The 23,155-nt window shown below is 38.8% G+C and overlaps 1 protein-coding gene across 5 annotated transcripts in view; it reads right to left on the bottom strand.

Moving 5' to 3' along the window:
- The window catches only part of LOC136873919 (peptidyl-prolyl cis-trans isomerase 1), a 250,589-nt gene that overhangs the window by 75,718 nt on the left and 151,716 nt on the right, over positions 1 to 23,155 (bottom strand). For all 5 annotated transcript variants that reach the window (XM_067147266.2, XM_067147268.2, XM_067147267.2 and 2 more), the window contains one exon: positions 15,745 to 15,833. In XM_067147266.2, the coding sequence (XP_067003367.1) occupies positions 15,745 to 15,833 (89 nt within the window). The remainder of the gene's footprint in view (positions 1 to 15,744; positions 15,834 to 23,155) is intronic.

Genomic DNA, 23,155 nt, shown 5'->3' with positions numbered 1-23,155 from the left:
CCACCTTTCCTTAATTGTCTTGTGAGAGCCTAGTTATCGTGAAATTGCTAACTAATAAAGACAAAATTAAAATCCTTCAGGAAGTGGACTGACATTCACATCTTCAAGCACAAAACACTAGTGCGAATGTTGAAACTTGCACCTACTAATTTCGACACGCGTTCGGCAAAATTTTGTTGGGTTCAAAATGACGGCCAAAGTCATTCTCTCACACGTTTGGGTGTAAATCTCCGAATAATTCACGGTTGAAGAGTGTGTTTTACCCTTGGGACGTCACGCAAGGCAGTGTAACATCAGTCGTAGCATGTGGTGGAAAAGACTACAACAATTCAATATAGCTTTCGTATTAAAATCAGTGAAACTCTGTTAAGAAGTTTTCAAGGGACTGCAAAAAAAAACAAAAAAAAACAAAACTTCTTAAGCAGGAAACTTCTTATTCTGTATTTTGAAATACATGTTAAACACACAGCCAACAGATTTCCTTGTTTGCGAACAATACCGAATTAGGCCCATATATAAGAGCTGCTAACAGAAAGCCACAATATAAAAATTCGATCATGACAGTAGTTTTAGAGATAAAGTAAAATAATTGAACATACCGTATTATAAATATATTTGATAACAGAAGAGAACATACTAAATAAAAACGTTGCAAGGTTTGCTTACTTTAGCAGGCAGAACCATTTCCTTCGACGCTTCCCTTTCCTCCACAGTTACACTCTCTGCTTCGCCACAAACTGTTTCGTAAACAATGCCGGCTCGATTTTTAAAGCGGTCCACCCACCCGTTCGACGCGGTAAAAGGTACCCTTAATTTGCATGCGGCTTTCTCCTGCACAATAGTCCCACTGAAAGGTATGTTTAAACTTCACTGCTGTTTAAACCATGTTAGAAGAACTTGTTCTATTTCATCATACTTTTCAGATATAACTTCCTTACAATTTGCTGAAGTATTCCCTGCGGGAGCAAAGATCTCTTCTTTCTTCGCTATAATGCCGTTCAAAGTAGACGGCGGCATCCCCAGCTCCTTTGCTAAAGCAACATGGGGAAGTGTAGATGACTCCACTTTCCTTGTAATCTCCACTTTGCCTTTTACTGTTACTGCCTTTCGCTTGACCTCTTTCCTCCGAGTTCCGCTCATTTTCACTTAAAACTTTTATACGTTGACATTACAAGTACAACTAACTTCACCGACTCCTATTCATACTAATTATGACGCTACACTATGCTTGGCAATCCGTAGCTTAGGCTTACAAGACGCAAAGACAAGACATGTATTACAGTTTGTTAGCATGTGCTTTCTATCTTCCTCACACCCCTGACACCTGCTTCAAGGATAACGGCAGCAAATGGGAAATCTGGCAACTTATTCTTAGAGATTCTTAGAACCTAGGCCTAAATTGCCCCTGCATTCCTACTGGTTGTCACGGCAACGGGCGTAGTTTCTGGCTGTTTCACAAGTACCGCATGGCCAAGCCAGTATTGAGTTTATTTCCCCGCTTCAATCCTCTTCATGCTATAGGTAATGAAGAAAAGAAACACTGGTTCGAAGTTGCAGATGAGTGCATGGAAAAGTATCTGGGGTATTACATGGGAGTGATAAAGGCGCAGTAGCAATGCTAGCACATCTAAACGTAAAGTTTCTTTCCCCGCGAGAATTTTATTTCATGTCTCCTCATCCTTGTGCTACGTACTAATAATGCTAGGGAGATAGGAAACTTAAAAGGGTCCACCTTTTCAATACAAATAAATGTTATAGTTTATTTACAACATATATTTACACTTGGAACTAGTTTCGACGATGTTTGGCGTCATCTTCAGCCAAAATGTGGGAAATAGGCATAGCATGTAGACATTTATATTATACAAGGTGTTACATCAGTGTGATTAGAAGAGAGAATATGAAGACGTGAAGTACAATGTCAGTTTCAAAATGGTCATGAAGGGCGAGTCAAAATTGTATAAACATGAGATAACAAACACATAAACAAAAATCATATATACTGAACCCATGACCTTTGTGCCCTAAGAACATTATGCATAAATCGACAATCATTTAAAAGTTGGATTCTTGATAGCATGGATTTGACACGTGACGAGGGGGTGATTACCTTCGGTCCCACGCTCTGGGGTACGTGACGTCAGCCACACGTGTCAACGGCGGAAGAATCTCAAGTCATTTTTGTGAACTATTTCAAAGCGCGTGTACATGGCGTGACCCAAGCCAAGTCAAAAAAATATTGCCTATCAAAGGAGGTCAATCATCTCACAAATCGAACCCGTAAAATTTTTAAATGTCCATGAACACTACCGCCAGAAATGTAGCAAGCATGTAGTCACTTTCAAAACTCTTGAAATTACAGTTTAGGTAAGTCAGAAAATTTACAGAAATTTTCTTGGCGGCAAAGGGAGATATCCGAAGAGAGGGGGTAACTGCTATAAATATGAAGGGACGCCATGACGAAGTCTCCTTCTCCGGCATTTGTGATACAAAGCGGACGAAAAATTGTTGAGCTGCTCTGCGAAATCAAACAACGAAAGTAGACTGAGTTCAACTGCAGATTTCAGCCAGTGTGGCTAGGTCTTGAGTCCATGAGGAGATAGTTTTCTTGAGTGAAATAATTGTACCAGATAGGACAGTCGAAGTACTGAATAAATTCTAATGTGATTAAGTAATTCGTGTGCCGAAATAATTATAGTCCATCGTGTGCGCTCAGCAAACAAGTGAAGGGTATTTTCTTTTTTTTTTTTTAATGCTTTATTCCAGGAAACCTGAAGAAACATAATGGTTTGTAAAGCCATGAATGTAAAAATGGCTAAATAAAATGCCAGGGTCGCAGGTGAGCCCTATGACGAACACTGGCGTGACTACATGAGGTAGGTGACTTTCCATCTTACTACCTCTTATATCTTGTCTCATGATCTCTAAAAGTGTATTTGAATGGGGATATACGACGCAGTGGTCACCCCTACTAAGTTTTGTAAATGTGAGAGTACGACTAAAGAGTCATTTGTTTTATTTCCCACCTGGATAAATTTTTGAAGTCTTGCGAGTGCCGTATAATGTTGTAAAAAGTTATTGAATAGGGTTTCGAAGTGACATCACGTCCAAAGTAGATCGTCATCCGTGTGAGTGCACGGCCTATATTTTGTGATGCCAAATTAAGATGTTCATTGGACGTAAAATTTTTCTGTCTGCAATTTGACGTTAATAATAATAATCCATGGTTACTCATTTTCAATCGAGTGGAAGCGCGCTGTCAGGTGAGAACCTAGGGTGATGAATTTGGTCACGGAGAGAAACGTTTTTCTAGGCTCATTTTAAACTGTGTCTGACTGACAATAAAAAGATCTAGTAGAATGTTTCAGTCATTTTGTTCGTAAAAATCAAGTTATTAAATACGATCTCATTTATGCGAAGTTATTCATGAGTAATGCATTGTGCCATATTAGACGTCGAGATTTCTAGTAAGGATTTTATTCCAGTTCTTTGTCGATGATAATTGTGGAGCTGGGAAACAGGGGTTAGTTTTGTTGTTATGAGATTTGTGAATCAGGTTGGACCTGTCATTGAAGCCGGGACATGGAAGCCCGAGGAATGTTTTATATGAGTTGCGATGAGATGTGCGAATCAGGTTAGAGTCCTGTCATTGAAGCCGGGACACGATAGCCCGAGGTATATTTTATAATGGGAATGGAAAGAAATTCATAGAAATCCATAGCGGTATTAATTGGCGACGCATATAATTAGTGTGAGCATCTTGAAGCATAATCTGTGCATTTTGTTGGTTAGAATATCGTATTTGTTTAATTATGTCGGCGGAGTTTAAAAGGGAGCATTTTGAGAAGTCAGTCAGGTAGAATGAACCGGGTGTTTCACATCACTGACAAGCGAACTTGGGGGTGAGAGGCCTCAGCTGATAGGGGGAAAACAGCGGGGATATAACGGGACACGCGTGGAATTGAGATTGTATTCTCGGCCGGGGAAACGTTAAAATGCTGGATTTAGTTGAAATTCATAGCCGGTAATGATCTGAGTATTGTGAAATACTGTAATTGGGGACGTAATGAACATTTGAAATCACGAACTTTGAGTATAAGGAACAGAGTAACCAAATTCAGGGTTGTCCATAATATAGAGCGATGGTTGTGATGATCGGTTTGTCTGTGAGGGGTGTGCAAATTTCATAATGGTATGACGAGAGATGACATCGTAATTATATGGCGAGTTGTTTGGTTTGTACGTAGATTCATAGGATATCCAAGTGTTAATAACGGTTAGGACTAGATTAGATTTTAAAGTGTGAAATCATGAGACAAGATATATAACTGGACATGAATTATGTAACAATTCTTTTCCAGCCAGATAAATATCACAAGATTGAATTCACATCACAGCTGCGTAGGAATTTGTGAAGAAACCAGAGTCCGCGGAGGTTCGTTAACATTTCGTCAAATCATTTAAATTTATTTAATTATTAAATTCAGTGAAACCGCATTTTGAAATAACTTTAATCAAGCGAATAACTTGGAGATGCATTCTGCAAATTTTAGTTTGTTTTCTGGGGAATATTTAACTGTAAAGTAACGATTAAGGGGACACATCCGAAGGAAATGGATTTTACTGCCACAAAGTTTGTGAGCATTGCTATTGTTGTAATTATTGAACTTTGATTGATTGAGCAGTGAATGTGCTGGGATAGTAAAGTGGAAACTTTGGTCATCAACCGATGTAACTTAATTGTGTTTAGCCTTCAGCCTAGAAACTTGGATGGTCAGGGGGTCATCAACCTCAGCGACTTAGATTAGGGCCATATGCCATTGTAGCATCATTTCCTTGCGGTCATCATCCACAATGACTTTAAAGTAACTTAGAAGATTAGATGTCGGTCCATGACATAGACGCAGGTCACATCGATTCAATTAAGGGTCCATGCCGTAGAACCACTGTGTGGCACACACCGATTGGACGGCCTTAATTATACCCAGAGTCCAGAGTTCGTGTTACGAGGGCTGGACCATAACGAATCACTATGATGGTACATGTGGTCTCACATCGAAGCCGAATTTAAGGATTTCCAGACTTTCCTTTCTTAAATGATTAATAATTGAGACAATGGTTTCTAGTAAGAATGTCCATCAGGCAGTTACGTTAAAGTCTCACACCAGTGTTCTGACCATTATGTTAAAATGATTGTGGTGTCCAGTGGACACAGCTGACTTCTATGATACCATTGACATATCAGATTGCTTCATAATTTTCCTGAATAAATAGGAATCTTTTAAATAGACCTTTCATTCCAGTAGATAGATTAGAATTACTGAACCCTACCTTTACCTCAGCAAGTGACGAAGAACCCGATACGACCCAAGAGGCAGATCTCATGAACTTTGCTGATAGGTAAGAAAGGTAGGTATCCCTCAAAATGGACCAAAGGGTTCAATACATATAAACTGTAATAAAAAAACCATGCAGAAGTACGAGATGACTGGCATTGGAGATTCAAATTATTTCAGACATTCTTCCATTGAATGTTGCCTGCCGCGAGTGTAGTACAAAACATGGGTTAGATTTCAATAAACACAATCGTCTCAAAAATGCACATAACATTTTAAAAATATTTGGGTTGAGATGAAATTTGGCAGTTAGGGATTGAAAGCACTTATTCAATAAGCGTCAATTCAAAAAAACAGCTGTGAAGGGCGAGACAGAAATTGCACAAACATGAGTTTGGGCTCGATAAATGCAAAAAAACACATGTAACACACTCGGAAAAGTAGGTTCTTGATGGATTTGGCACAAAAGGTCTGCGTTCAATCATTCGTTGAATGGCAATGGTGCACGTGTAGTTCAAATGCGCGAGGATTTAACAGCCTCTTAGAATTGCACGTGACATCTGAACTCATGGTGCGAGATGAACTTGGCAGTGAAGGTTCAAATTGTAGATATTCAGTAATGCCATTTCGAAACAGTCCATGAAGGGTGAAACAAAAGCTATAATTCATACGAATTAGGATTCATTAAATAATACTTTCAAACACAAATAACATATTCAAATTTCTGTAGTACAAGGTGAAATTGGCAGTTAAAGAATTAAAATTTGTAGATATTTCTTCGTCAGGTGCCATATAGGTCAAGCGCAGCGTAAGTATGAGACAGGGCTCAATATATCCAAACTTGTACAATGCATATAACATATCTGAACCCAAGTGTGAGATGAACATGGTAGTTGAAGAATCACTTTGTTGAGGGTGTAGTAAACATATTCAGCTCGACAAGAATACAAAATTCGAATTAAGGAAGACATTCCTCTGAGAGCTTAGAGGTTGACTGTGCGGATATTTGTGGTGTATTGTTGCAACGTTACGTGTAGAGTGGGGGCAGATTTCTATGATGATTATTGCGGGACCAAAGGCGGTAAAGCTATGGCGCGAAATGAAGAGGAACAGAGCCCATTGGACAGTTTAGGTCTGGGGAGTGGCCATTGTGGGATTAGGAGGGGAGAGGGAAGGAGCGGTGGGGGAGGAGGAGTGGAAGGAGGGGGGATATGGAGGGTGATGCGGTGAAAGTGTGTGGCGTGACAAAGTATTACGCATAATGTGAAAGACAAACCTGTTTTTCGGAATATTAATATTTTTGAAAAATTCAATGATGAAGTCGAACAGGATCTTTGGTTTCTCTGAGATATCATTTAAGTTAAGGTTTGGATTGAAATATTGGTCTAAGTGAACATAGAGGTTTTCAGTGACGTCTAGGAAAGAACCTTTGTTTAGAATTTCTAACACCTCAAGATCTTGATTTATTTCAGTAAAGTTGTGCTTAAATTCTTTTATATGTAGGCCGACCGTGGAAAAACGATTGTGTTTTATGGCATTGACATGTTCTGCATATCTGATTTTAAAACTGCGTCCTGTTTGCCCTACGTAAGAGCTTTTGCAGTCTTGGCAAGAAAACCTATATACACCTGATTTAGAAAAAGGACTACTTTTATTAATTGATGAAGAGTTATGTAGGATCTCTGTGCTTCTATTGTTAGTACGAAAGGCTATTTTAACGTTGTGTTTTTTAAGAACGTTGGTGACGTAAATTTCTTTATTAAAGGCGAATGTAGAAAACATGGCAGTGCTAGTATTGTCTTTTATTAGGGTGGTTTTTGGGCGGTGTCTGAATTTATTGATTATTCTTTCAATAAAGGTTTCACTATATCCATTAAATTTTGCTATAGAGCGAATGGTGTTCAGTTCTGTATTTAAGTTTTTTCTGGACATCGGAATCTTGAATGCTCGGTCTACTAAGCTATTATATGTAGCCGCTTTATGTGTTTGGGCATGTAGTGAGTCATTTCTTATAGTAGTGGCCGTTTGAGTGGGCTTTCTATAGATACTATATGTGAACGAAGAAGGGTGCCTATTGATTGTTAGGTCTAGAAAGTTGATGGAGTTGTTTATCTCTGATTCTAAGGTAAATTTAATGTCATGATCAATGTTATTAAGGTTTTTGAGGGTGGATGGCGCATCTATGGTGCGTTCATCTAGGATTATGAATGTGTCATCTACGTACCTAGCCCAGAATTGGATATTAGCGAATGTGATGTTGTTGTCGATGGCAGTGTGCTCTAGGAAATCAAGGTAGATCTCTGCTAAAATTCCTGAGGCTGGTGAACCCATAGCTGAACCATCTTGTTTGTAAATGATCTTATCAAATGTGAAATAATTATTGTTAATTAGTAATCTTAATATAGTCATAAAGTCTTGAACTTCTAGTTTACTAAGTTGGTTGTTAGCAAGTAAGTTCTTTTCGATGATTGGGAATAATGAGTTGGTTTTTATACTGGGATACATGTTGACTATATCAAAGGAGTGCATTGAATGATATGGTTGAAGTTTGAAACTGTTGAGTTTGTTCACTAATTCTACAGTGTTCCTGATGGATTTATTTGATGAGAATTTATAATGTTTATTTAGAAATTGTTGGATAAATTGAGATAATTTATATACGGGGCTTGGTCTGTAGTTTATTATGGGTCGAATCGGGACACCGGTTTTGTGGATTTTGGGTAGTGGTTTAGCTGTTGGCAGAAATGGGTTCATAGTGATTAACTTTTGTTTCTCTTGCTCAGTGAGGAGAAAAGGTGTGTTTTTTAGAATTTGTTTCAATTGCCTTTGAATTGATTGTGTTGGGTCCTTCATAACTATCAAAAAGGAGTCATTATCTAAGAAATTTTTGGTTTTTTGAATGTAATCTGTTTTATCCATAACGACTGTTGTGTTGCCTTTGTCGGCCTTTGTAATAATGAGTTGGTTGTCTTTGACTTTCTTTTTAAGATTGAGAATTTGATTTCTTTGAGTAAGGGAATCTCTGTTGATTTTGGTGAAGGGGTCGCGGTGCGATTTTTTGAGAAAAAACTTTTGTTTAATTGTTTTTTTACGTCCATTCTGAGTTCGTCTTGTAGGTCATATGGCATTTTGCTGATAGCAACTTCTGATTCAACTACGAGTTTGGAGGCTGTAAGGGCCGAGTTGAAACAGGGCCAATTGTGTTTTGGACCTTTCGAAAGAATTCTTATGTCGTCCTCATCTAAGTTGGTGGTGGAAAGATTAATTACTGGTGGGTGGAATTGTTGTAGAGTGTCATTAGCGAGTTTACGCTTGCAGTTAGGTTTTGGAGGGGAGTTACGGAGATTTTCCTTATTTTTAAGTGCTTCAAGTTTTCTCTCTAGTGTTATCTGTTTTTTGGACAAAATATTGAACAACTTGATTTGGACTTCGTGTTGAAAAAGATTCCACTGGGCACTTGTGAGTAAGGTGGCTGCCTCTAAGTGAGTTTCATATAAGCGATGATTTAAAAACGATTTTTTCTTAGAGAAATTTTAGTTCATTTTCTAACCAAAGTTTGTTTGTCCTAACCTGAACGTCATGTTGATGGGGAGGAACATAACGTTGTTTCATGACGCTTTTCAAAAAATTAGGGGTTATGTTCTGTGTAATGCACTGTTTGATAAATGCTATATCCTTGCCTATTTTCCCAATTTTGATTTTTAAGCCCAAGTAATGATAGGCTACCGACTTTGCCTGGTTGGCTGCTTCATTTAAATCTAAGAATTTCATTTTTGTCCGTATTGAACTGAGAATGGAAGATAGGAAACTTAACAGGGTCCACCTTTTCAATACAAATAAATCTTATAGTTTATTTACAACATATATTTACACTTGGAACTAGTTTCGACGCTGTTTGGCGTCATCTTCAGCCAAAATGTGGGAAATAGGCAGAGCATGTAGACATTTATATTATACAAGGTGTTACATTATGCTATGTAATAATTACGAGTGACACGATAATACAATGTTTAGTTCATGTAAAGGTAAAATTAAAAATAACTTTCAATTTTATGCCAACACGTGGTATTGCAATGCCTCTGTGTGCTTCTCACCAACATCCAGTTGGCTATCAACATTCGTTCAACTTCGTAAACGATCGGAATCTTTCGGCAGGCTGTTTGGCGGCATGTGTATCAGCTGCCTGCTGGCAAGTCGGCTGTTTCCTGCATAGAGTCGAGAAGTTCTTTTTGTTCACCTCACTAATAATGGACAGTTTAGTTCAAAAACGTCATTTCCTCTACGGCAAGACCCATAAGTATTATTGCAACAACAACGTAAGAGAGAATGCCTGGAAGGAAATAAGCAAGGGAATGAAAAATCAAACAGGTTAGAATATTCAATTTTGTGGTATATTAACAGTAATGTTGTGGGCAAATACACTTTATGGGCCACCTCGATTAATGACTTCACCCTGTCGCGGCCCGCAAATTAAAGTTTTATCAAACCATACATTGCGTGCTTTATGTTTCCCACGTAGAATCCCGTTCGATTCTATTCCGCTAGATGGAAGGGTGGAGTGGAAATTTCGACTGATGGGTTCAATTCGATTCCACAAGGTGAGAGTGAGCATCTGGTGTCCGTGTTGTCATAGTGTGATGTCGTATGACCTTGGCAAGCCCGCACATGTTCCGTGACACCAGAGACACACCGCGAGCGCGCGAACGGTCTTTTAACACAGGGTGCAACTTCTGCGGAGACTGGAGGGTTCTAACCATGGACTGCTTTGAGGGGACGTTTTCTATCTCAAGGGCCTCTAAGTCTGAATTGTTTAACCGGGAAATATATTTACAACAGAACACTTTAAACGGGAAAAATATACATATATCTTAATGCAACTGATCAAGTGACGAAGAATATCGCACTTCTTAGGTGGGAAAACTTCTTATGCGGGAACTTCTTAACCGAGTTTCACTGTATAAAATAATGTTACAGCAATATAAACAAGGTATATAGTGCAATGGTAAGGGCAGTACTTTAACACTCTCAAAGCTACAACAGATAGATGAGTAACAGCAATTAAGTGTTTTACTATTCACTAAAGACAATTTATTTATTAATCTTCATTATATTCGCGAGCTGAATGTATCCTAAGGTAATAAAACTGTCATCTTCATCTGCTGTCTCCACACTGCAGACTTGACAGGTTAAGACAGTGTGCACCGGGCGAGTTGACCGTGCGCGTACAGGCGCGTGGCTGTGAGCTTGCATCCGGGAGATAGTAGGTTCGAATCCCACTATCGGCAGCCCTGAAGATGGTTTTCCGTGGTTTCCCATTTTCACACCAGGCAAATGCTGGGGCTGTACCTTAATTAAGGCCACGGCCGCTTCCTTCCAACTCCTAGGCCTTTCCTATCCCATCGTCGCCATAAGACCTATCTGTGTCGGTGCGACGTAAAGCCCCTAGCAAAAAAAAAAAAAAAAAAAAAAAAAGAGTGTGCTCCCGGCATATGTACGGAGAGCAGGTAGCACATAAAGTCTTCGTGTTTCTATTTCTTGTTCTGCAGCAGAAGACACATCTCCGACAGTTTTGTTATTCCCCTCAGACCTTTCTTCTTCCCTTCCTGTCCCAAGAATATCCCATAGTCTCAGCTCGATTCACTGGGGAATATTTTCAAGAGAGAAGCGACACTGCAAGTAATCGTGGCATAGCTAAGTTGCTAGTGTCTTAAAAAATGAACCACTGTTTATGTCAACATTGTTTCGCAGAATTATGAGACTGTTGATGCCACCTACGTTGAGGAGAGTGTAAAATAATGTCCATCGTCCGCTCCTTCGTGCAGATGCTTTCAGTTTATCGAAGACATCCACTCCCCCTTTAGTTAGGTTGTAAAAAGTCAATATTTCACGTTTCTCTGCCTCAACAATTCCTCATCAATGTCATCGCTGTTGTGCATAATCGATAAGAACAACACTGCATTATTACTACTATTACTACTGGTTTTTGTTTGAACAAAGACGGGAGGTATTTCCCGCTTGTTTTTCTTTATCGTTCCAACCAGAGTTAAGGCTATGGTTGGCCGGAAGACTGTGAGCTAATGGTACTGACGTATACCAATTGGTCCGTGCTTATATTACAGCCAGTGCCAGAAATCAGCTGTACTAGTCTCTCCACCACATTTTTACCACTATTGCTCACTTTGTAGGGTCCATCAGGTTGTTTCCCTGTATATACCTCCCTATTGTACCTGGAGAAGGTCCTCGAAAAAAATGTTTAAACCATACTTCACCAGCTTATTTCCTATATACTGACGAAAAAAGCATCTACCACGGAAGGTGTCAAGCATTTTGTCTTCGTCTATTGCGACGTATTCACTCAAAGAGTAATACGATTTGTGATATTTGACTAATTCCTCCCACACCTCCGGAAAGGCTGAGTTTTTTGTCAGATATCTGACGATCTACCCTGCTTGTGAAATCGTCAAACCGCAAAGCAGTCAACAGAAATTGAAACCTTCTGAAGCTCATAGTTGTGCGAAAAAGCTCAACACCTGTACCATCTCGAGCCCAAAAAAATATTTTAGATTTGTGTGCGACTTCTGACATCCTGCTAGGTAGAGCAATTCTATTACTGCCTTCATCTCTCGACGGTTTGTTTTGTGTCTGGGGCATCCCAAGGCCACTGGCAATTTTCTTGTCTCATTGCAATCCATACATTTGTGTAACGTACAATGTTGCCTAGCACATCATAAGGGCAGAACAACTGCCATGATTCAATGGGAGATGTTACATTACAAGCTAAATTTAACAGCCCAGGCAAGTGCAATACTATATTGTCTTCAGGCTCGTCCCTTAGACCTAGTACAGTGAATGTCCTACTTAGTTATCTTGTACTTCCCAGTGCATTGAGGTATTGCTATGTTTTCTGGTAGAACCCTGTTCTCTGATATATCCGTATTTTCGTCTTCAATATCTTGCGGAATCTTCAGTATTCGTGTAGTGATCACTTTCTTCAAGAAAATCTTCAATGTTTTCGCCGTCGTCTTCTAAAATATTACATGCCTCTTCTGTATCATTCACATCATCATCAAAAAGCCTCTTCCTTGCACTAACTTGTAGTTTTTATAATGTTTAATTATGTTTCTCTACCTTTTCCACACTATCGATCAATTTGTTAACCTGTCAACTTCTTCAAGATCCATTTTCACTCATGTAACACACGTAAACAGTCAAACAAATTGCGTATACTAATTATCACGCGTCCAGTGTTAGAACCAAATTTAACAAATGGCAGTATTCACACGTGTTTGAAAGCACCGCGCACTCACATACTGTAAACATCCACAGCGACAACAGAATAGCAACTAGGGAGCACTATCTGGTTTCAAACACTAGAGGAAGGTTGCAGGATAGATATGGTGGAAGGAAACGTCTGTCCTACAACAATCCTAGACGGAATAACAAAAGAAGAAAGCGTGCAGTCGACAAGAATGCGGTGCAACGTCCCGAGGTTCAATAACTCACAGGTCCTAAATATAAGACTTCAACTAACAATTGTTGTAGAAAGATTGTGATCTGCAATAATACGTTTATACTTTCATGAGCCCTAGTACAATTGTTTTTATATTTGTTGCCTGGTGTTATTCACATCTGTCAAATCAAAAGACCTGCATCTGGCGAGCTTTAGACCTTCGACACATCCCGATAGTAAGAGCCATACGCCACTTCATTTCAATACACTGTTCTTCTAACGCTCAGTAGAATAAGATTTCATTTGTTTACTCGCATTTTTCGCATCTTCTAATACTCTCCTCTCATCCTTAGAAACGGTAGATATAGCTTTCACTGTACCCGTAGATACATGATGTAAAATGCATTTGAGCTGAAAAAACATACACGTTTCAATATCCCTGTTCGATAATTTTTATTTGTGTATTCAATAGTACATTTCTCTTTTAACAGGTTCTCTTTCCTTGTCCCATGCAGAAATGCCTTAAAAGGTAGTTAATTCTCACAAACCCGGGAACAGCAGCAACCATTGAACATTTTTGAGAAAGGCAGAGATGATCCAAGTTTGAAAATCATCCTACACATTGGTGTATGTGTGTCTGTGTATCACGCGCACACATTAACATTATATTTTACTAGCTGATGTACCCGTGCTTCGCTACGGAATTCTACATTGCATACAGAATTCTAGGTCAGGTAGTGTACACGTTGTGAGCAAGATTGTATTAAACTGCATAGCTCTTAACGTTACCCTAGAAACGCGACGGAGAAGTCACCGAACGTCTCTTCCCATATGAAGACTGGGTAAGGAAATTTTCATTTTAACGGTAGGCCCGCTTGCCTACTATCCATCACAATCAAGTTGGGGAGTTTTCATTATAATTTGAAGGCACTCAATCTCCCTCTGCTTTTTTACATCCTCAAAAAGACTTTCCTAGTAGTTTTCCCAACTGAAATGAACATAGGTAGTTACAATGACGTCAGTAGGAATGGCACAATTAAAAGCAATACTTTCGTATGAAATACTGGATTAAATGATAAACCATATATTTTCTCACTTGTAACGAACAGTACTACGCTGCTGATCTAACAGTCCTAAGTTCCAGAGCTGGAAGCCGCAGACAGCCGTGATCCGTGAAAACTCTTCGTCTTTCTTCGGAGGGGGCGGGGGTTCGAATAGTGGAGAGACCCAGGCCAAAAGTTATGGTCTTTTGCTTATCTGTTTCCTAGGAGTACCCGATGAATCGGAAAAGCACAATTCACTACACTGGCGGCAGAAAGAACTATGTGACTTGCAGGCAAATTCTTCCTCCAAGCCAGAGCAGAAACTCCCTCTTCACTGCTAATTTGGAATAAAATGAACGTAGAATTTAATAAAAGTGAAGAGGAAGAAGCTTTTGTTGAGAAACATCTCTTTTCAGGGTTGAATTTTAAGTTATTTAATGAATTGTGGTGCTGTAATTTGGAGTAGGCCTAAATTGTAATTCTAGACCAGGTCATACCACTAAGCAAGCCTTTGCCTTAAATGTGCACACTGCTCATTCAAAAGAGCGCATCAGAGTAGGGATCGAATAGCTGGAATACTATAATGAACCAGTGTGTTATGTACCAGTAGTATCAGGAAATGTATGAATCAGAGGAATGGCATGCTAAAGAAGAAAGTTTTCTAACTCCCCAGCTATTTCCTGCCAATAGTCAGGCTGTAATACTTGGTACACAGTAGTAATCCCATCTATCGGAGTTCAGTGGCAGCATAAGAGGCAAAGAACATCAGTACAAGCAATGGTCAATATAATGTTGTTGATCAATTTTAAGAGCTTTCAATATTGTAGGCCTTCACATTTAGTTTTCTTCCGACTGAAATACCACTCCTATCATAGTCAGTTAGGTAAAACTGAATAAAAATAAATGATTGGAAATCGTATTCTCTCTAACTTTTGTTATGTAGTACTTTTTGATAGGACCAATAACATAGGTATTTAAAAAATAATTGATGCCTTCCCCCAAACTACAATTTCATCCAGGGTGAATAAAATTGTTTATAGCTTAGACTGTACTGTAGTTTCATATTCCCCCACTCTATATACCAATTTTCATTAAATTCTGTTCATCCATTTTCTCGTGGCTCGGCGGTGACATGGACTTGGCAACAAAAATACAAATTTACGAATATCTTATCATAGCCAGTACGGTAAAAATGTATAAGACATAAATGATCAGAAATTCAATTTAATGCAACCTTAGTTATGTAATATTTATCTATAGGACCACCAATAATATAAATATTTGAGAATTAATTTCAGGCCTTCCCCTAAACTGCCATTTTACTCAGCGTGAACAAAATAATTTATAGCCCAACTTTACATACCGGTTTTCATTAAATTCCCTTCACCTGTTTTCTCGTGATGCGTGTACATACATACATACATACATACATACATACATACAGACAGACAGACAGAAATTACGGAAAAGTAAAAAGTGCATTTCCTTGTTAATGTGGACATGACCGATACAGAAATACCATTCTTTTCAAATTCTGAGCAATGTACAAGACAACACCCTTATTTTATATAATTAGATATACTGTATCTTCACATTCTTATATTGCAATTATCTATGAAGTATCAATTTTGCACTTGTGGCTGTCTTCTTTCCTAGGTGTGTTTTCTATTGCTGCATCTATACTGACTAGAGACAGTAAAGGTCTTCTCTGTATGTTTCTATATTCCTTTCTAGCTTCCTGTCTTTCGAACTTACAGCTAAATGTGCAGTGTTGGCATTATAAAAATTTCAGATAAACTCGTTATCAAATTAACCAAACACAAAAATGCAATTTAACATACAGGTCAGCAAATGGACAACTGGCCAATGGGCAAGGTCTTATAATACAATGAGGAGAAAACAGTGAACTCAATACCTTCAACTTCATTGCTGGGGTCCATGAGAGCCATTCTCTTGCTCAACGGGGATAATGATTTATCCCGTTTGTCATCTTTCTTCCGTGAACTAGAAAGAGGAAATAATGGTTAATAAAATGTATACAATGTGGTTTCTTAACATAACAGTTTTAGCCGCTTCAACTCAATGATATTAAAAAGTACGAGTATTTACAATATTACGGAGAATCAGTCAGCCAGCCATTCTAATTCACTAAAATTTTATTTCCACATGGTTATGAAATAAGTGATGCATTGCATTCAAAGTAAATGTTATAATGGGGATGTCAAAATTTCAACCCCTAAACAACATACATTTCCGGAGGTCTTCCTGGGTTTTTCGATACTGTAAAAATATTAGTCATGTTGAAATTGATTTACATTAATACGACAATGGATAATAAAGATTAGAGCTTGAAGAGAACAGATGATCAAAACCCGGTACAGGGAGCTAGATTTTCAAAGGGCACTACAAAATTCATTTATCACTTCATGCCTCTCTTTTTCTCTTAAAGTATAAAGCCATACTTTTCAGAGTCAACTTAGTTACTATAAATTTAAAGTTGTTTAGCCTGTCAAACGAAGTAATTTATAAGTAGAGCCTGGATTTCCATGCAAATGCACGTTTTTAAATAAGATGGATACACTTCACAAATTGCCGAAATTTCTCTTTGTCTTCCTCACTGCAGCCTGTCTGTGGGGCATACACTTGTATGATGGTGTACTTAGTGTTCTCCAGTTTCATGGACATTTTAATGATTCTATCACTTTTGCAGATAACTTCAGCTGTAGCATCAGTCCTTTCGTTAATTAAGAATCCAACACCATTTTTCGCTACCTTCTCCTGTCCACTCCAGTATAATTTATAACCTCCACGAAGTGTCTTACTTCCAATCCCTTTCCATTTGGTCTCACTTAATCCCAATATTGATATTTTTCTTCTATCCATCATGTCTAGGAGTTCTTCTAACTTTCCAGTTAATGATAGAATGTTCATAGTTCCAATTCGGTATTTGGGTCTCTTTTTTATTTGGGGTTTCCTTTCAGAACATTGTATATCATCAGCCTTACGGTCATCATACTTTACAATTGTCTGAGAGGACGTGTCAGTCCGGTCTATAATATTCTTTCCGAGGCTCTTTTTCTTATTGAAAACAACTATACTCAATACTCTCCTGCTGACTTGCTAGGCCTAACGCATAAGAGGATTTTCTTTCAGGGTTTACTCCCTTAGCCTTTGAGGATGCCTTCCTCGTCCTACAAGGCAGTAGGTTCCATCTGTACACCCCAGAAGGATGGGTTGCCTCTTCCGCCATCTCCGCCGTACCGAAGTCCATCTTCTCCGCCGTAGATGCCGTTGAGGTCTTCACCCTTAACCCAGGGCAAGGGCCCTCCATATTTATGACCCCTGGAGAGAGGGTGTCCCAGTATTTTAAAACCCCCAGGAATTGGGCTACATGTTGGTCCGCGGGTTGTATTGGTTATTTCAACCAGCCCTACATACTGTAGGGGCCCCCTATCCGCCACCTGGGGACGCGCTCTGTAGGGGTCAGGTTCCCCTGGTTACTTAATGGAAGTTAACCCCACCCACAAGGAGTAAGGTTATTTGCAGAGGAAATGAGGAAAATGTTATTATTATTGGAGATCTAAATGCGCAAGTTGGGGTAGACAGACTTGGGTACGAGAACATCATTGGTCCACATGGATTTGGACAAAGGAACCCAGAAGGAGAACAACTATTAGATCTGTGCAGAAGAAATGATCTTATAATCAAAAATACATTCTTCAAAAAAAGAGACAGTCACAGAATAACAAGGTACAGTTGGGATGGCCAGTATAGAACATTGATTGACTACGTAATCACAAATAAAGATGGTGGTAGGTACATCAGAGATGTAAAGGTCATCCCTAGTGAAAGCATGGACAGTGACCACAGATTGTTGGTAGTAGACTTCAAACATAAGACAAATGAAACGCAGAAACTTATTACGAAAAAACCAAGGATTAAAACTTGGAAGTTGCAAGAAGTCCAAATAAAGGAAGAATACAAACTAAGGATTCAACAGAGTTTGCCGAAGTGTGAAGTAACCAGCGTTAATGAAGAATGGAAGGCCTTCAAAGACACCTTTGTGGGAGAAGCCAAAAACCTATGTGGAGTTACAAGTTCAATCAAAAGAAAAAAGGAGACACCATGGTGGAATGATAGAGTGAAAACAGCGGTGAAAGCAAGAAACCAAATAAAGAAGGCACTGGACAAGGAGAAACAAAAACAGGGACAAGAACGAAATGAACAAGAAATACAAAGACTTCAAGGAGTATACAGGAACAAGAAACTTGCTGTAAAGAACATTGTAAGGGAAGAAAAAGAGAAGAAATGGAATGAATTTGCAGACAAACTGGAAGAGGACAGTAGAGGAAATATGAAATTGCTATACAGAGTAGTGAAAAACAAGCAAAGGGATCAAGAGACCATAAAAGCAATAGAACGTGATGATGGAACTCTGGCACAAGAAGAGGGAGAAATTAAACAAGAACTCAAGATCTATTTCGAAAAGCTGCTGAATGGAGATACAGAAAACATAACAACGGATAGAGGAGAGCCAAGTCGAGGAACCACAACTGAACCACCAATTACATGGCTTGAGGTTGAAAATGCGCTCAAGAGCATGAAGAAAGGAAAGGCAGTGGGCGTAGATGAACTAAGTGCAGATATGCTGAAAGCAGCGGGAGTTCCAGGAATCCAATGGCTCTATAGACTGCTCAACAAGATATGGGAGGAAAATACTGTTCCTGAGGACTGGAAGATGGGCATCATTGTACCTCTGTTCAAGAAAGGAAGCCGACGAAAATGTACTAATTACCGTGGTATCACACTACTGTCTCATGTCCTGAAAATATTGGAAAAAATAATAGAGACCAGAATCAGAGATATTGTTGAACCAATTTTGGAAGAAGAGCAGTATGGTTTCAGACCAGGAAGGTCAACTACAGACCTTATATTTGCAATTAGGATGCTAATGGAAAAATACTGGGAGAAGAACAAGCCTTTATTCCTAATATTTTTGGACAATGAGAAAGCATACGATAGTGTACCAAGGGAAAGAATTTGGCAATGCATGAAAGAACTTCAAGTGCGAGACAGCCTCATAGACAAAGTGAAAATGTTGTATAGTGGGAACAGAAGCTGTATTCAAGTAGGATGTGGTTTGTCGGACTGGTTTGAAACAAAGAGAGGAGTGCAGCAGGGCAGCTCATTGTCACCACTTCTATTTATTATTGTAATGGATGTAATAATGAAATCTATTAAAAGGAAAGAACACGGAGATATCAAAGCCTTCACATTTGCAGATGATGTTGCGATCTGGAGTGACTCAGAAGATGAATTGGGAGAGAGAATACAAAGCTGGAATGAGGAGTTTAAGAAATATGGTTTAAACATCAGCAAGACCAAGACGGTGGTGATGAAAGTGTATGGGGAAGGAGCAGAACCAATAGTCATGTTAAATGAAGCTCAACTGGACAGCGTTCCAGTTTTCAAATACTTGGGTAGCGTTATATCAAATGACAACCTAGCAAAACATGAGGTGAACAATCGAATCAATAAGGCAGCACAATTTTACCACCAGGTAAGACACCTGCTGTGGGATGAGCAAATACCCATGAAAACAAAAATGACATTGTACAAGTCCTATTATACACCAATTCTTACATACAGTCTCGAAACCACAACACTGACCAATAGAGATAATTCCAAACTTCAGGCAGCTGAAATGAAATTCCTACGCACTATGATCCAGAAAACCAGGAAAGACAAGATTAGGAATGAGAAAATTAGAGAAGAAGTAAGAATAGACAATTCTCTCCTAAATAAGATTCAGATATCAAGACTGAAGTGGTTTGGTCACATGAAGAGGATGCCAGTAAACAGAACTGCAAGGAAGGAATTTGACAGAAAGGTAGAAGGAAGACGACCCGTGGGAAGGCCACGAAGGAAATGGATAGATTTAGTTAAGAGCGATGTAATGCTGAGAGGTCATGATTGGGACAAGTTGGTGGAGGAAGAATGGTACAAGGACAGGATGAGATGGAGGAGGCTCATATACCACACCCGGGAAACTGGAGATGGTTTAGGATGATTATGATGATGACACTTCACAAACTTTGCAAATATTAGTTTTATGACTTAACGATTCCAAATAACCATTCCTTCTCCCTGAATGTTTGCATGTTTTGGCCTTTTTAAGAGAAAATTCATGCATAATACATATTTTGAATTTAATAGCTCATATTTGGTCGTTTATATTGCATAATATGATTTTTCTTCTGACTTTGGTGCACATATAATGTTATCTTGCATGATACTGCCATTTATGAATGTTGGTTTGCAGAATTTGGAACCGTTTTTCCACATTATACAGTATGTCTTATTGAGAGACAGAGAGAATGTACTCCTGGCATCCCATCTGACAACCAAAGTTAGTACATACAGTAGAGATCCTATAAACCATCTAAACACTTTCTTTACTAATAACATATGAGTGAACATTCAACAAATTAATTTAAAAACCACCTAATCAATACTTTATTTTTTTCCTGCCTTGGTCAAATTTAAAAATACATTAGCACACACAGAACATGTTTCGACCACTTTTGGTCATCTTCAGCTGTATACAGTTTAGATGAAAACATTTGGACAGTAAGCACATTAAACCTTAAAACTTATGTCCCATGGGATCCTGAAAACTATTGCTCTAGGTGCTCTAAAAGAAGGGAGGGAGGGGGGTTAAGGTAATATGTGTGGATGATACTTAAATTAAAATTCGCGTCTACAAATGTGTTCGTTAATAAGTAGTAAAGTGTACTGGACTTTCAAACCGACTTCCTCTGCCATCTGTCAGCTGAACATACAACTTTTTGAAACCAGTGAATTCCCTACGCTTTCTAGATACAACTGGCATACAAAGAATCCTAATATAAAGTGTTCTTTTATAAGTTTTCTTAGAACAAACAGCTGACTAAATGTAAACACATTGCAGCAACATGGCTGCTCATAACCAGTTGAGTGCGGAGGATATTTGTTACAAATTAGATCAATATGTTGACAAATGCAATGGTAGTGAGTTTAAAGTTGCTGGTATGATAAAAATGGTACAGGAAGAAGTTGGAATAGGATATGAATCTGTGGGAAATCAAAATGCGGCACAGGATAGGAAATGTTCATTCAGGTACAGTCTCCTTTTAAAATATTAGGCCTACTTGTACAAAACATAATTATCAATTTTAATCCTCCAGTTAATTCTGTTTCGTACCATGAGCCTCTAGTTAATTACATAGTATTCCAACTAATGTCAATTTATCTTCTGATCACATTCAGAGAAAAATTGTTTATAATTTGTATGTCCGAGAGGCAGTAAGATTTGCTATATAAATATCTTAATCCGACTGATCCTAAAAATGAAATAAATTGGCAGATTCAGGGTGAATTCCTTTGTTCTATGCATTACCAAGAAGAGAGCCCCATCAGGTCCAGCAATTCAGACCGACTTCAAAAACAAGCAATTTAACATTATGCATCATATTGGATGCTTCTTGATGTATCATTCTGAACAGGGAAGAGGGTCTTGCATGTAATTAGGTGATTTCATCGTATCATTTTAGAATAACTACAGTGCATTTTCCATTGTTACAAAATTTGAAAGCGATATCGCAAGTGGTTTTTACAAAATAAATTATTTAGTAAAGGTACTCCACAACTGTACCTGACAAGCAAATTATTATTTTAGGTTTTGCCAGACAGTGAGTCAAAGATAGTCCATGGGAAAGGGTTATAGAAACAGTTTCACAGTATTTAAATTTTCAATTCAAAACAACCAAGGACTCAAATATGTATTCGTATTATGTAACTAGCAAATATCTAGGTCGTGTTAGCCGGGCAGTCTGTAGAAACAGTCGGGTGGTGTGCCCATTAAGAAGGTCCTACACAGAACACTGTCGATAATTAATGTTTGAAGCCGGCCCTGCAGTCTAACTTGCCTGCCTCTTACCCAGAGAGCCTGGGTTCAATTCCAGCCAGGTCAGGCATCGTTACCGGGATATGAGGGCTGATTCCAGGTTCACTCAGCGTACGTAATTACCTTCAATTGAGGAGTTGTCTAATGGCGAAATGGCGACCCTGGCCTAGAGAGATCTAGAGAGCCAGCAATGACAGCCAAGAGGATTAGTCGCACTGACCATGCGTCACCTCATAATCTGCAGGCCTTCGGTATGAGCAGCGGTTGCATGGTAGGCAAAGGCCCATTGGGGCTGTAGTTTGGTTTGGTTTAGGAGTTTTGTGAGATAATATCTATACATATTTTTATTTTTGTGACGTTTAGCCAAATTGTTGATGATTTCCATTCGTTCCCGGATTTTCAGGTTTTCCGTGTTGTGCGTTTCTCTTCCATTGTCCCTCCAGAAATGGAGAACTGAGGTTCAACTATATTGGTTGCTCCAAGCAAAATGTTCCAGGGGAAAGACAAGAGACAAGTTACATTTATGAAACACGTGAACATCAACCTGGACTTCATGTTTCAACTCCTATACTGTTGGCATATTTCAAAATATGTAATTGTACAGTCTATGGAAGCTAAATAAATAAATGAATGAATGAATGAATGAATGAATGAATGAATGAATGAATGAATGAATGAATGGTACCTCAACACTGTTGTGTTCCGGAGCAGTACTTCATATTGTTGAGCGAGTTCCCAGTGAGGCCACGGAGGTACAATGTGCCACTAAGAGGTGTTGTTATAGGACTTTCCGTGTTTGGCTGGCATACCATAGAGCTGTTAACGCCGCTATGCTAGTGTACCGCTATGGCACCAGCAAATTCTGGTATGCTTGGTGTCCAACTTATAGTTTTAATTTTTTATATATTTCAAATCCATTTTCATAAAGCATTTTTTGTCTTGCAAAATGTGATAGATCAGCCTGAAATGGACACTACTTAACATAATTCTCTGACTGAAAGACTAACGTCATTATCCTCAGAGTTCGTGAAGAAAACTTCATATTTTATAACCAAATGCTCCGATGCCTGGTATAACAACACAGAAATATCTCGCCAGTATTTCACACGCACCTTACTGTAGAAGAATGAGTGCCTTGGTGTTGTAGTGTTAAGCGCTAATACATAAATTGTGATGAAGTCTGTTGTCCACAATGAGTAATGTCAAGGCATGCAAGCTTCTAGTACCGCTAGACTGCACCACTCTGGCCATGGCAGTACCTTGGGGTGTTAGGAAGTTTGACTGTATTTAGAACCTATATTGAACACTTTAGTCGAATATACAGTAACTTGGAATGTTGTTTTACTTCTGATTTACTACTATATGCACAGGAGAAAGAATG

The sequence above is a fragment of the Anabrus simplex genome, chromosome 5 (genome assembly GCF_040414725.1).
Source record: "Anabrus simplex isolate iqAnaSimp1 chromosome 5, ASM4041472v1, whole genome shotgun sequence".
Taxonomy (NCBI): domain Eukaryota; kingdom Metazoa; phylum Arthropoda; class Insecta; order Orthoptera; family Tettigoniidae; genus Anabrus; species Anabrus simplex.
This window is presented reverse-complemented; position numbering and strand designations above follow the sequence as displayed.